General features: G+C 36.6%; 1 protein-coding gene across 1 annotated transcript; it reads left to right on the top strand.

Moving 5' to 3' along the window:
* Positions 1 to 4,508: 4,508 nt before the first annotated feature.
* Positions 4,509 to 13,276, top strand: LOC113234465 (E3 ubiquitin-protein ligase RFWD3-like). The gene is made up of 3 exons (XM_026469786.1): positions 4,509 to 4,523; positions 5,908 to 6,044; positions 9,802 to 13,276. The coding sequence occupies exons 2-3, from the start codon at positions 5,931 to 5,933 to the stop codon at positions 11,605 to 11,607; spliced, it is 1,920 nt and encodes a 639-aa protein (XP_026325571.1). The 5' UTR covers positions 4,509 to 4,523; positions 5,908 to 5,930; the 3' UTR covers positions 11,608 to 13,276.
* Positions 13,277 to 15,615: the final 2,339 nt, after the last annotated feature.

The following is a 15,615-nucleotide window of genomic DNA, read 5'->3' as shown; positions in this document are numbered from 1 at the left end:
ATTTGTCTTTCGATTCGTTTCTAATAGTGAGAGGAATTTTATTATATATATGTATTAATTGCTCTATAATACGGACCAGTTTTGAATATTTCCAACCTAGGTGTAGGAAGCACTAACTGATCATTGCGACGCAGGCTACTTGTAAATTTGAAATCAGTAATATTATTTCTAACAAATGTAGCAATTATATCGAGTTCTTAGTTTCCGCGATTGTTACACATAGGAAATGAAACTATTTTTCCGGATTTAAATCGCGTATATTTGTTTTTTCAAACAAACCGACGTTCATCAGTCAACCGTGACCATGGGACCTGTAAAGGGCCCGAAACATCGGTTTGTTTGAAAAAATAAATATACGCGATTTAAATCCGGAAAAATAGTTTCATTTCCTATAATATTAAATTATATTTACCTTTTCTATTAAAAACATTTTCTGTGAAAAATGTACAGTACACTATTATATATATATATTTATAAACCCATCCCCCCTTCTATTTTATTTTTATATATGCATGTGATGTGAGTGTCTCATTTGTGTTTTTGTGTTGTCCCTTTTTAGAATCTCATCCTACTCAACAAACCATACATAGTCAACTACATAAAAGTGTTTTTTTCAACCCTGACATTGGCAGAATCCTCATGTAAATTGATGGAGCCGTTATAAAGAAATTGGAATTGGAACAATTGAATTTTGCATCATTACCTTTATTACGGGTATTTTCGGGTTTCAACAATAGCAACACGGGATAGCGGGGTATTCGGCAGGTTGGGGAGTTAAATGTTTTGTTGCATGACCCATTGGCGAAGAGGGCTAAAATTCTGAGGTCTTGCCTCTTGCTATGAGGCGACACGATAAGTGTAGAATAATCTAAGAATAAAATAAGTGTTACAGTCCTTATTAAAAAAAGATTTAATTGCAGTTCCTGTCCATAAACAGGTAAAGAGGTGCAGAATGCTAGAACTGCTTCAACTAATTTGAGAATCTAGCCACAATTCTATGGATTCCTGCTGGGGAGTTGACTTTACATAGCACAAATCCTGCAACTCATCTGTTTATAGTTGTTAGTCTGATTGCAAGATAACAAGATATAAACAAAAAAGTCAGAATAATATTAATTGTATACACCTTTTTTTAATCTTGGTTTTACTAAGGCCTGTAACACTTGGGTGCCAATATCGGCCTTGTAATGTTATTACCGGTGGATTATTCTATGTGAGGGTGCCGCCTTATAGTGAGCGGCAACACCTCACATATGCTAGGACATGTAAACAATCTGTCATACTCGGTGCATAAACGAGCAGTACAGTGCTCGGCGCGGGTGCGCGCTTACAAGTTGTTAATATGGCTCACTGCTGCAAGAACTCTAGCAGACAGGTTCGCCTGCGCTGGATCAAGCAATTGTAGAACTATCATTTTAAATATTTGCTCATTCTTGACTTTTAGACTATTTACTGGCCACCTTCCCTTAAATAAGTTCCACCATCTAATAAAAAGAGCGGAATCTCCATTACGTAAATTCTGTAACAAACTTGAAGATATGCTGTTCTACATTTAATGGAATATGGCCATTATGTGGTTCTAAGAAGCCAATTTCAATTAGGTGATATTTGGCAGGTTGGGGAGTTAAATGTTGCATTGGGAGACCCTTTGGAGAAGAGGGCTAAAACTCCATACTAATATGTGAGGCCTTGTCTCTCAGTACGAGGCGACACGATACAGTAGAATAATCCAGGAACAGGGACAGGGATTAAAATCACAAGGCATACAATGACACCCAAGTGTTACAGGCCTTTTCAAAAATAAGATTAAAAAAAAAGATAATGTAACACCTTTCAAAAACTAAATTTAGAAAAGCAGTTACAAAAGTATTAGGTATCCTAGCATTTAAGCTCTTGATTAACTGGAATTTAGAATTTTTGTAACAATATTGTTAAATATGCAATGTACAATATCATTACAAAAATTCGCTTCCTACGTTGTTCAGTTACTGAATAAAATGAATGTTTTTGGCTTGCTGGATGTATGTAATATATTTAATTTTAATAAAAATGTGCAGAGCAAATATGTTGTGAAACGAAGGAAATGACAGAAAGAGGTGCTTGAATGGTCGGTTCGTTCACGAACATACTCCTGGGCTTCAGTTACTGAATAAAAGCAATATTTTTGGCTTGCTCAATGTATTTATTATATTTAATTTTAATTCAAATGTGCAGAGCTAATGGTTTGTGAAAAGAAGGAAATGACAAAGAGACAGAATGAGTGAATGTAGACAGAATGAGGATTATGAATGATTGGTTTGTTCACGAACATATGTTCTTAGATTTAAGTACTATCTAGCTTTTAAAACATTATAATTAAGTGACAATATGAGTATAATAATAGTACTTGGTACTTGGTGTAACGGGCTGACATCCGCAACTCGACGTCTATAATAATAGTAAATCATGGATGACATTGTTGTTAGTACATAAAATTATGTATAAATTAGTAACAAGACCATTTGTTACTAACTTTGTACTGCTGTTTTTGTCCTTAATAAAATAAAACAAAAATAAAGTATTTGGTACTAAAGGCAGCCACCTGCATTCCCCCATTTGTTTGCCTTGTAGAAATAAAAATTAAACAGTAAGAAAAAACCGAGATTTCAATATCCATAAAATCTCAATTGTGAACACCACAGTAATTCTATACAAACAGGAATTCAGGGCATGCTTTGTCCCTTACTACAGTACTACAGCCAAAATAAAAGGAGCTTAAGATTTATATTTGTTAAGTTTATACTGGGTGTTAAAAAAATACATCCAAATAAGACTTCATTTACATGTCAGGAATGGATGGTTTACGGTTAAAGATATTAATTTCTCAAAAGAATACAAATTCAAATAGCGAGAAATACACAGGTATCATAAAATTTCTGCACAGATTATATATTGAAAAAATATTCAAATGAAGGAATTTACATAAAATTTGGTGTTTTAGTATAAGAAGAAAAAACAAAACCAAGGCTCTACTCAAGTAATTGCATATTAATAAAAAACACAAAACAACAAAAATAAACAAACAAAAACACGAAAAGTGAGGAATTCCTCACAAATTTTAACTTTTTGTAAATTGTTTGATTTTATTAAAAAAACATGTCAATGATAGAATTCTTACTATTCAAAAGTTTGTTTCTTGATAACAATTTCATGAGAAACTGTACAATTTAGTTACTCAGGATACATGCTCTCATAATTAACAACATAAAATGTTTCAAGTTATTATAAGAGTTCATGTTCTTTTAAGAGCAACTTTCATGTCCTCCATTTACAAGGCATCCTATATAAATTACTGAAAGGGAACTTTTTTTCAGTTTTGGGGGCGCGGTTTCAGGCCAGCGGCGGGGCAGGGTGCGGGGGCGTGACGTCACTGCGCGCGCATCTGACCCCGTACCAAGTTGACCCAGATAAGACTTTGCGACATTTTGAAGCTATTGCAACTCGAATGTCAACATTACTCGGAGCAAGACTTCGATTAAGCAACACTTACCCTTTTACCGCTCATACATGCTCTAGAAAGGAAGTTTTATGCAATGTTTTCGAAAATTTTCGGAACTTTTTTCAGAGTAAATAACCAACGATGTTCAAAAAAATGTACTTATTGTAATAGACATAACTGAGCATTTTTATGTTGTACGTAGGTTTTTGACGAGTACTAACCAGTCACTATGAGCATCACAGCACACTACAACAAGTAATCTTGATGATTTTCATTGAAACATATCCCTCTTCTTCCTATGGACCGCCATTTAAACAACAATTTATGTCAAGTTGTAATTCACGATTTTCACAAATCACAGCACAGTCACGTCATCATATATTGTATGTAGAACATATTAAACTAACACTTATTAATATTTTTACACGATTAAGTCACTATTCAAGCTCGTCGTGTGATTTATGTTGGAAAATCGGAACGAGAGCAACCCGTTGTGCTTACTTGTCTCTCGCAATTCCGTCACTGCTGCCAACAGAACAAAACTATAAATAAATACCACTTGTACCAACTAAAAGAAATAAAAGAATGTTTGTTCAAAAATCACATCAATCATCACATTTTATTTTCATTAACCGAAGCTTTTACAAATAAAATTCACTATAATTTTATTTAGTCTTGCCTAAGTTTGTCTTGAAATGCTTTCAATGCATGTCAAATTTGCTTAAAAACTACAACTGTATTGAGATAGGAGTTTTAAGAAATTACAGGTCAATTTTAACGTCGGCTGCTTTAGTATATGTATTTTGGAACGTTCCTGTGTTCGGATACACGTCTAGCATTGGTCAAAAGCACAGCATTTTTTACTCAAATTTTGACAGCTGCAAATTAACAGTTTTCAATTTGTTTATGCAATAATTAAAAGAAAACTCGCAATTTCATTCTTTGAGCAACAACTTTATTTCATTTTCGGATGTGTAACAATTTATTGTAAATTAATTGTGCGTAAAATATGACAGATAATTATTGAATTTTCGCCTCTTTCACGGTAAGCTTTTGTCTCCATTATAGTTTTAATATTTATAGTTCTTTTTTCACTCAAAATCACGTCGTAAACTTAATACAAGGCGATTAATACATCGACGTGTACAAATAATCACTACATTGACGAATTAAACTTTGACTACACGACAAAATGTGGAATCGAAACTACCGATTACTATCGCAAAATTTCAATACTCTGATACTTTATTGCATTCCCAAAAGTTAATAATGTAGCAAATGGACACGCTTAATTTAGAGCTTTGGGATCTATATGGGCTCTGAGAAATACACATGTCATTGCTAGTTTTAAAAAATGGAATTTACCTAATTTTTTTAATCAAAAAGCCTTGCTATTACGTTTTTTGTTTGGTTTGGTGGGTTTGTTTGAAAAACCAAATATACGCGATTTAAATCCGGAAAAATAGTTTCATTTCCTATGTGTAACAATCGCGAAAACTTAAGAACTCTATATTACGATTTTTTGCAAACATAACCAAATCTTTCTTATTGGGACCTTAAATGAGTTCCTAAGCACGAAAGTAAACAGGGGTAGCCTATCTATCTAATATTCATCTCTATATTATATAATCTTCTAGTGATGAGGGCATACACCATAGGTTCTCAAACTCCTTGACTCACCACCTACTTAGGCAAGATGAAAAAATTCTACGCCCACCACCACAAAAAAATAATTTAAAACATATGTGTTAACTTAATTATTATATACATGTAGTGGAGTTTATATAAAATATCTATCTATATCATTGACTTGCAAATAAATGGACGACGGGTCTAATACAAAAACCACGAAAAAAATGTCCCAAGTCAACCTATTCGAAATTTAAATTGTAATGTCATCGCAGTATCGCGCTGTCAGTAGAACAAATGAAGACTAAAGCGGAGTGTGGCGCTCTGTATACGATTTTAGCGCCTTACAAGTGCGGACACTTTTTAGCGGGGACCCGACGTCCATATAATTGTAAGTCAATGATCTATATAGATAATTAAATTTTTTTTAATAAGGTAGCACCCCCTGGACAGTATTAACCCCCAATTCATTTTTTTTCTTTTTAACTTAAATTATATCCTTTTTTTATTTACATTACCAGTTCCATATTTAAAAGTAATGATAGCACTTAGAGTTGTTTACTTTCAAACATGGAACCTGTAATATACGTAAAAAGGATATATTTAAGTTAAAAAGCAAAAAATTATATTTTAACTTATGTGGAAGGTGTCGACATACGCACTATGATTTTTGGTAGCATAACATGCAACGGTTACAGCTTGTTAGTGAGTACCTAGCTTAACAGTTGCAATGCAGTCCATAACCATACTGTTATTCTATATTAACATTAATGCCACTAAGTAAAGGTATCTCTGTACAGGTGGGTAACTGTACAAACTCACCATGGAGCCCATGCCTGGGTCATCCCAAGACAGCGTAAGCCAGATCCACATTCCTGTGTCTCCTGGCAGCCCTGACATCTTGGATGATAATGGAGCAGAATCTGATGGCCTAGAGGTATTGTTATTTTTCATTTAAGCTCTTCTCACACTAAACTTGGTGCTTGGTGTAACGGGCTGGTGTCCGCAACTCCACGTCAAGACGTCTATTTTGCGTGTGGTGGGGGCAGGGTCCTACTCGTGCCACCCAAGCAAGACCGCGGCACTCCAAGGTACTTCGCCCTGTAGTTGGCCATGCTGGAGCACTGTAGTAAGATGTGCGCAGCCGTTTCCTCCCCCTCCATATACGCTCTGCAGAGGGCTGTCTGTGATACCTAAATTGAAAAGGTGTTTATTGTATGGACCATGACCCGTTAGGGCGGCAGTTAGAGTGCGAAGCTCTTGCCTTTTGAGTTTACTCACACAAAAGTAGCTATCGCTGTGATACGTGACACAAAGACTTGAGTATTTTGCTGGTGCTTTGCATTAAGTCTTTCACGGCACTATCTAATTAATATATATCCGGCTTTTGAATTTCCTGACTAGTGAGTTTTAATATTAAACCTTATTTGGTCTCCCAATACCTGCTCCCAATACTGATACCTGCGATAGGCATAAAAATACGTATATATATATGGACACCAGAGAACTGAGTCGCATTGCTGCATTGTGATCCACTTTATACAGGTTTATTCATAAAATACTAACAGCCTCGCAGAACTATTGTAGTATCATCATAAACAACAAGTTTTGTTCAGTTTTACAAAACAATAAAACGAGAAATAAAGTCTTTTAATTTTTTTGTTGTACTATTCAACATTTCTTAGATCTGTACTGGGTGGTAAGATAGTAAGTCCAAACGTTCAAGTGTCTTCCTCGACGACCCCACCCCCGGTACTGCGTTTTGCAACGGATTGATATTTACTTATGTTACGAGATAACTAGGCATTTGTGAAACGATTTTGATGATTATTTTTTTGTTGGAAAGAGGGTACCTCAGTATTGGTCCCAATTAATTTTGAAGAAAATATTCCACCTCTAAGGGTGGCATACCAGGGAATGTACTTATTCGGTTTCGCGTTATTTCTTTTAACCGATTCCAATAAAACTTGACAAATATAATGTAATTCCTCGAAGTTTTGAGGTCGGTTCTTTTTTATAAAAAAAAGTTATTATCGTACGTGTAGTGGTGTAAAAGTTGGTATACTATCACCACTTAGAGCGAGCTATTTAAATATTTTTATTTTTGTACGAAGTAAAATCTGGTGAATTATTAAAAATCAAGGAACAAAAGTTGTTGTTTATGATGCTAGTAATATAGTCGAGCTTGTGTGGCTGTAAGAAGCCAATTTCAATTAGAGGATATATGGCAGGTTAGGGAGTTAAATAAGCTGAGAGACCCGTTGGACTTGTAAGTGAGGTCTTGATTCTCACTACTATTCAATTCAATTCAATTCAAAAAGTTTATTTCAGACATAGTCCATATTAGTGTTAGTTACAAAAAAATTCTTACAACCTATGTTAGTACGAAATTTGCGAAATATTACAGTAACTTATAAATTAAACCCCTGGAACCCATGTGGACTGAGTTCCAGTGCTTCCACAATTCACTGACAGGGTTCTCCCAGATCAAACGAACTAGGCTATTGGAACTGCCACGCACGCGACGCATCAGGGAGGCAGTTCTCTTCCGAATAATCGCGCTGAAGCTATCAATACGCGCGTCCGCGAACATACCTGATGCGCTGCAAAATCGTGGCAGCCCCAATAGCATCTTAAGACCATTATTGTATTGGACACGCAGGGCATTGCCCGTCGCTTTAGTGTAATTTGTCCACAGGCTGCACGTATAGAAGGTCTGACAAAACGCCCTGAAAAGGGTGGCTTTGACATTACCCTCACAACGCGCAAACCTGCGTGACAACATATTACAACGTACGGCCAACGCTCTGCGCTCCCTCTCCATATCTACGAGGCGATAGAGTAAATCATCGAGTATTATAACCAGAAATAGAGACGAAATGTCATTTAATTTGTTTGAAGACTATTCTGCCATATCATTACTGTGACAACTGCGCTCCGATTGGCCAGCCCGAATTCCAAACAATTGACGGGAGTCGTCAATTGATTCACTTCAAATCGACTAGTTTAACTTAAGCTTTGCTATAATAGACGAAAATTGAAAAATTACATATTTAATATTTAATTACCGATTAATTGTGATTCAGTTTCTTTTGTAATTAGATGTTTTGCTGTTTTTCCCATGCCACCGAATGGAACAGCCCTATAGTTAGAGATGTTATCTTTATTACAATAAATACAGAATATTTTTGGAACATATGGAGACGTACACACAGGTCAGTTGTTGACGCTGTACTATTTCAGCTTTCTAATTTGTGATTTCAGTGCAAACAAGATTTGATATTTAAAAGTGATATAAGGCCCATTTACCTGATGAATTACCAGGGATGATGACCCTTATTTCGTCTCTATTTCTGGTTATATACTCGATGAGTAGAACAATCCACAGGGACTGACATCACAAGGTCAGCATTGACACCCAAGTGTTACAGACCCTATTAAAAACAATATTTATAAAAAATCACAGATATAAAAATAATGCATGGTGAAAACAGTTTGTTAGCGAAGATTTGGCAACCCTAACAGTTTGCTGACTTTCCTATAAAGGTAGCACAAGTAGGTCCCTGCAACCCATCCATGGGGCAAAAAGTGAAGTTACATATCGACTGTGAACTGGCAACCGGTACCATCTCAATTTTCTAAAGATTTCACTTTTTTAATACCATTTTATACTACTTCATACTCCGCAGCGTTGCAAGAAATTCCATTGTTTTTAATGACACGTGTAATAAAAATATTTGAAAACTACGTATTTTTATTGAATAAACCAGATGCTATATAAAAAGTTGTCAAAATTGAGATAGTACCGGTTGCCAGATATTTTCTTGCTAATATTTTGCCCTCCTTATCATAACTAACGCAAGTGCATTTTAGTCACTGTTAACATCGTTGAAAAATGTAATTGCGCTGAATTCTTATTTTTCCCGTACTAATAAAGTCCATTTTGCTGGAGTCGAGCGGCTGTGACACTAGCTTCATTTCAGAATTATTTTTTTTACAAACGAAAGTAGACGACGCAAGTCGTTAGAAACATGTATACATATTAAATATAGTGTAATACATTAATAATATTTAAAGTTTAATATGATTTATATGTATAAATTTAAAAAGAATATGATATGTTTTTGGGTGAGAGAGGAAGTAGGACGAGGGATAGAGGGAGGGAAGATGTCATATAGGGAACACTGTAATTTAGGGCAGTCAAAAAATATTATGAAAGACATTTGTATATCGTATACTATACGTTTACTATTTGGTTCAGTTGATATAAAAAAAAAGTCTGCTATTGAATACAGCGGTTTTGTTGTAAAATTTCGAGGTCAGTTTGTTTTTTTCTATCGTAAAAAGTTTTTACGAATCGTGTTTTCACATCGTATAGTAATGAGTGTATATCCCCAATTTTATTTTATTTTTTTTTTCCAAAATGATTAATACAACACTTTCACTGTTATGCAGAATCAACCAAAGCCATTTGAAGTTGTATAGATTCCTAACAATAAAATTGAAACTAAAAAACGCTTAGGGTTGTACATCACATTTCACTGATCCCAGATGATTATGTTACCAACTCAATTTCGATTACGTTAATAGTTATAATAAAGAGGGCTGGATTTTTAATAGTTTCATTTTCAACGTGTAGAAATATGAGAACTTCAGGACTTAATACATTATATTTATTTTGCTTTCTTGCACAGGTCATTGAGATAAATCCATTCCAGCAACAAGACATAGAACTGTACCCCCAGGGAGTTAACCAAGAAAGTGTAGTCATGGTGGTAAACGACAACAGCAATTACTCAACGTCCACCGACGACAGCAGTAACACCATCCCTTTACCAATCGACAACTCTAGACCTAGTTCAGTAAATTCGAGACCTAATTCAGTAAACTCCGGGCCTAGTTCAAATAATTCACGTCCAAGTTCAGAACATTCCAGACCTGATTCAGAAAACTCGCGACATGATTCGGATAATTCCAGGCCCATTTCTATAAATAACTATGAAGCTTCTAGCGAGGATTCTAATAGTGTTATCTCATTGCCTGATGCCGAATTGCGTCGAGAAAGACCAGAGGTTGTTGACGAACCGCCAGCTAAAGTAAGAAAACTAAGTACAAAATCAAATGACGACTTAGATGGTGAAACATGTCCTATATGTTTAGACTCTTGGGGAAATTCTGGAGATCATAGACTTGTAGCTTTAAAATGCGGACATCTCTTCGGTTTACAATGCGTTGAGCGATGGTTAAAAGCTCAAAGTAGTAAAGAAAGATCTTGTCCAACATGTAAATCGAAAACTACAATGAGGGACATTAGACATATTTATGCAAGAAGATTGGTAGCAGCTGATACTTCTCAAATAACAGCTTTGCAGAAGCAAATGGAGCAAGTACAATCTGAAAAAAGTAGGGTGGAACTTGAATTACAGAAATCGAGAATTGCACATAGAGCTTGTGTAATGCAGTTAGAAATTTTGCGTAGTACGTTAATGAAAAACCAAGGTCCAAAAGAACAGCCAGTAAGGAAATCTTGGAGGTTCGCCTTGGAAAAGAACTTGGAAGTCTTCAAAGATGGAGGATGCAGAGTTATGACGTACAATTGTCAAACTTACGAGCTCTATGTATCGCAAAAAAGCAGTAATAACCTTTTTCCTGGTTACGGTATACGGAAAGTTAGTTGTGTCGACTATAAGCTGGGGCAGTTTGTTCATTTACATCAAAGACCTATTAGGGATATCACGTACTCGCAACCCAGAGACTTGCTTTTGAGCGTCGGCTTGGATAGTACAGCGAAAATAGTCGAAAGAGGGATCTTGAGTGTAACAGCGCAGACTGGGTTTCCTCTGTGGTCTTGCTCTTGGGATTTTCGTCGCGGCAACGAGTTTTACGTCGGAGGAGTTGGTGGTGTCATTCACCAATACGACGTAAGAAACACAAACACTCACGTCCTTCGACTTTTCGCACCTACCGATACATCCCCTGTTGTGTCTCTCTGTTCGACAGAGTATGGACTTCTTTCCTGTCAATTAAATTCCTGCTGGCTATGGGTAGCAAATATGAGACAATGGGAGCCTAGGGCTTTACCAATTGAAGGCCCCTTCATGTCGTTAAGTTACGATAGTGAAACCCACAGAGCTTTAATTTCGTGTAGACCAAGTTCGGCTGGGGAACGATCACGACTGGCCCTGTGTAAATTAAAAGCGTCAGTGCCAAGTGGTGAAGTTATAGCTGAAACGGAGCAAACCTTTTTTGGATCAGTCCGTTCTTCCTTAATGTCACGTGCGTCCTGGGTCAAAGCGCCTGGATCATCCTGGGTAGCGTCTCATTCTGAAAGTGACTCGGCGTTATATCTGCATGGTTTAGAAGGGGCCAGGACCATGTCGTTACCAGCTGCAGAACCGGCGTTAGATGTGACGTCAGTGCAATTAAATGGGGATACTTTGCTGGCTGCGTTATCGGAGTCGAGGTTAAGACTGTACAAAGCAGTGCCAACAAATTCTTGATGTTTTGTCTAAGAACAACTTTATGGTGACGTTCCTGTGATGTTCATGTGTCAGTTTTGTGTGTGAGAAATCTTGTGACTGGTTTAAAAAAGATTGAAGGTTGAATTGCATTTGGACCGTCGCCATATTGGTGAGTTTCAATTAGCTAATTTCTTCAGCAGCCCTCAACACTACCTTCTACCAAACAATATTTGTACGTCATTTATTATGTGGAGATCTGTAATCTCTGCCTTGGTGTAATACGAGTGACTCTATAAGGTCTTATTTTAGTAGTATCAAATTAGGAGAGTCTGCTAGGTCTTTAGTCAAAACAAGCTTTACATGTTTGCAATAAGAGCCTAAAAGGTGCTATGCGTGTCGGTTGTGGCTTTTCGCTCTAAGGCTGACAAATTAACTGCATGTTTGCAATTAATGCGTGAAGTCGTATCCAACTTCATGCAGCGGCTGCATGACTAGTGGCGGATTTGCAGTCTTGACAACCAGAGGGTACCAGCCGCACCATTCTCAGCACTTATCGTATACTGGTAGACTACATAATGAATGTCACTGTCTATTGGTGGAAACCGCATGAAATAGTTTTTGAGTTTATCGCGATCAGACAGACAGAAGACAGACGCGGTAGTTATAATATGTAGTGATGTGGTGACATTACATTATAGATATTTATACATGACTATACTTTATACATAAAATGTACGAAAGTAATGTAGGAGATTATTGTTATCCGATGCGGTGCGGTGCGGCCCGCCATAATGTGCGTGAGTCTTTAGGATATTTAGGTACTTTGAGTTATTTCTTGTTATAATCAGTGAATTTTTTATCACGATTGGCCGCCCTAGGCCAGGACCTACTGGGCATTAGAGCAAATTCGCCACTGTGCATGATGACTGCATGAAGTTGATAACGACTTCACGCATTAACTGTCAATCTATTAGCAACCTTATTGCACGGACATAAAACTTTTCCGGACCGGCTAAAGCCGAGTGGTGACAATTTAAAACACATCTGCACACTTAATAATAATGAACCACATTACAACACGTTTAAGTTTCAAACAAGTGTAGATACCATACGAGCAATTGAGATAAAGATGTATTTGCCTAAAGTGCAGATGTTTTTGGTGAATTTAGTAGGTTCGTTTCGATGTTGACTGTACTTAAATATTTTTTTTTATAGGACCCTATAAGTCACTTCGTCTATTACAATATCACTGCTATAATTGTACTATATTAAATGCCACTGCTGAACACGAGTCTCCTTCAAACCTTAATCCACCACAACGACCTAACGGTAATGGCGCATCGCGTAGAGAACTCGACTACCGAGTTCATGAGCATACATCCCGATAAGCAAGAATCACACCAATGGACTGTGCTGTCGGGTTGTTATGCATTTTCGTATGCAAATTGAAACATGAGGATATTTCTAACTTGAATAAGTGTGTTAGTGAATGTGTTAAATTTAAATAATTATAATTGTGTTCTGGAATTAAAATTTGTATATAGTGATGCTGATGTTTTAATGCACTGTGTTATATTGTAAATAAAGATTTGAAAATAATTTGTATTTGTCGGTAAATGACACTGCGTGAACGTATGGATTTGTTGCGCAATTTTTGTTCTGGCAACAATATGAACAAAACACTCGCACAAACACTCCAAACATAAATCAGGCTATAAGCTCAATAGTGGTGTAATCCACATTAAATTTTTTTTCTACAATATTATTGTAAATATACAATTTTTATGTATAAAATGATAGATGAAAATTTCGTCCAAATATAAAATAATTATGTGTACATTATTGTCATTTAAAGTAGCAGAAGAGCGCCTTGTAAAAGAGTTCGTCTAGGTAAGTACTGCTACTTTACCTAATTCTGCTGCCAAGCAGTAATGTGAGCATTACTGCGTTCCGGTTTGGAAGGGTAAGAGTGCTGATGAAATTACAGACACATGGGACTTGTCAACTTACATCTCAGGGTGACGGAAGATCTTTGCGATTTAAAGCTCTGAGTGGCACTGCAACTGTTATAGACAGGCGTGTCGCTTACCACCAGGCGCACGACTTGTCCGTCCCGTCACTTAGTATTATAAAAAAAAGTAATATTGTAGAAAAAAAATAAAGCGCCGCAATAAAGTAATGCCTCAATCAAAGCTATAAAATGCCATCGCTCCAGTTTAAAAGTAACTTATCCAGATTTGTATAGTGGAGATAAGCCGGGTTTTCACTATACGAGTACGCTGGGCCCAGTCCACTCAGACGTTACTCCTATACTCGTAATTATGTAAACACGTGAAGCTGGGTTTTCACTATACGAGTACACTCGGAGCGAGAGCACTCGGATGACTAGTTTGACGCCTAGTAACGTGTTGATTGAATGCCGATATCCGAGTGCGCTCGGATGCGTGCCTTGTTCCAGCGTGACTATGGTCGAGTTTCTGAAATTTGACTAGCCAGATAAAAGTCACTATTTAGTCGGTTCTGGACCCCGATTCAGAACTCTACGACATTTTAATAGGACGAGAAATAGATTTTTAAGTCTTTAAAGGCCTCAAATTTAGGAATGCATTAGTCTTGCATTAAAATAAATTAATGAAATTGATTTGATTACATCCTTGTTTTGTAAACAATAGGACGGTCAGTAACTTTCATTCGATGTGTGTTCTGAATAACGTTTGTAGCCTTTGCCGGTCGAGAATTCGAATAATCATACTAGTGTGACGTCATTTTGGCTCGCTTTCGAATGACAGTTTGACGTTCCATTCGGGTGTTGTGAGTAAAAATGAAAAGAAATCAGTCGACAACCGAGTTATCATAAGGTTCCGAATCGAACCCCTAGTCGCAAAAAAAATATAGATTTAAGGCCCATTTAGATGGAGAGAGTTTCTCGTCTCGAAGATACGATTATCGAAAGAATATAAAAAATATTTCCTCGTCGAAACATTCGCGAGTATCGCCCTTCCACATGAGCGATAATCGCCTCGCCTTTGAATATTGAACGTCTCTGTGTAAACAGAACTCGAAAGCAAATCGTATTTCGAGTTTCTGTGCCAGCCATTTCTCGAGTGCAGTGCACGGGGGTGTTTTGATTATCACTGCTTTTTTAAGACAAGAATTAACGAAACGAGAGCGAAAAAAAAATTTGGGTTAAGAATGTTATAAAATTTGAAAAAAAAATTTTTAAATGTATATTTTTAAACAGTGCAAATAAATTTGAAGATTCATATTGAGTGATTATTGCGGTATGACTATAAAACATATCATTTCGATATGTTTTATAGTCATACCGCAATAATCACTGAACTCGAATGGCGATTCTCGCACTCAAAACGGTTCGAACCGATTTGTACGATAATCGTATGAACTTGAAAAAATGTCATACGAGATCGTGTTTACACAAGAATCTCCTTACTACATATTTCTCTGTGTAAACAGTCGAGGAGGCGATTAAGTTGCTTGCGAATCTCGTATGACATAATCGTAGGCGAGATATTAGTTCTTGCCTGAATGTAAACATTATGATACGATAATTTTATGGCGATTATTGCCTAGGATAATCGCGTACGATTTTTCGTCACGAAGCGTGCGATAAAATCTCTACATCTAAATGGGCCTTTATTGTAATTCGAAAATTTCGCGACTAGACTAATTCACGATTTTTTTTGCGTGCAATCAGATCTAATCTAGGAGCTGTGGTTATCGAGATACAAAAATGGTACCGCCGGGAATAAGCTTGTTCCAGGGTGGACAGCAAAACACCTTTATAACTTCAAAACGGCGTAACGACTAAATCTAGTTTTTTACGATTAGAACCGACTAAACCACGACTTTTTTTAGTGTAATTAGATCTAGGCTAGGTGTTGTGGTTCTCGAGGTTGAGAAATGGTGCCACTGGAATAAAAGCTTATTCCAGGGTGGACAGTAAAACACCCTTATAACTTTTAAGCGGCGGTCCGACTAAATCTAGTTTTTTGCAACTAGAACCGACTAAAGAGCGACTTTTTTCTG

The sequence above is a fragment of the Hyposmocoma kahamanoa genome, unplaced genomic scaffold (assembly GCF_003589595.1).
Source record: "Hyposmocoma kahamanoa isolate Upper Pololo Valley unplaced genomic scaffold, ASM358959v1 84, whole genome shotgun sequence".
NCBI classification, from domain to species: Eukaryota; Metazoa; Arthropoda; class Insecta; order Lepidoptera; family Cosmopterigidae; genus Hyposmocoma; species Hyposmocoma kahamanoa.
The sequence above is the reverse complement of the archived record's forward strand: the minus strand, read 5'-3'. Positions and strand labels throughout refer to the sequence as shown.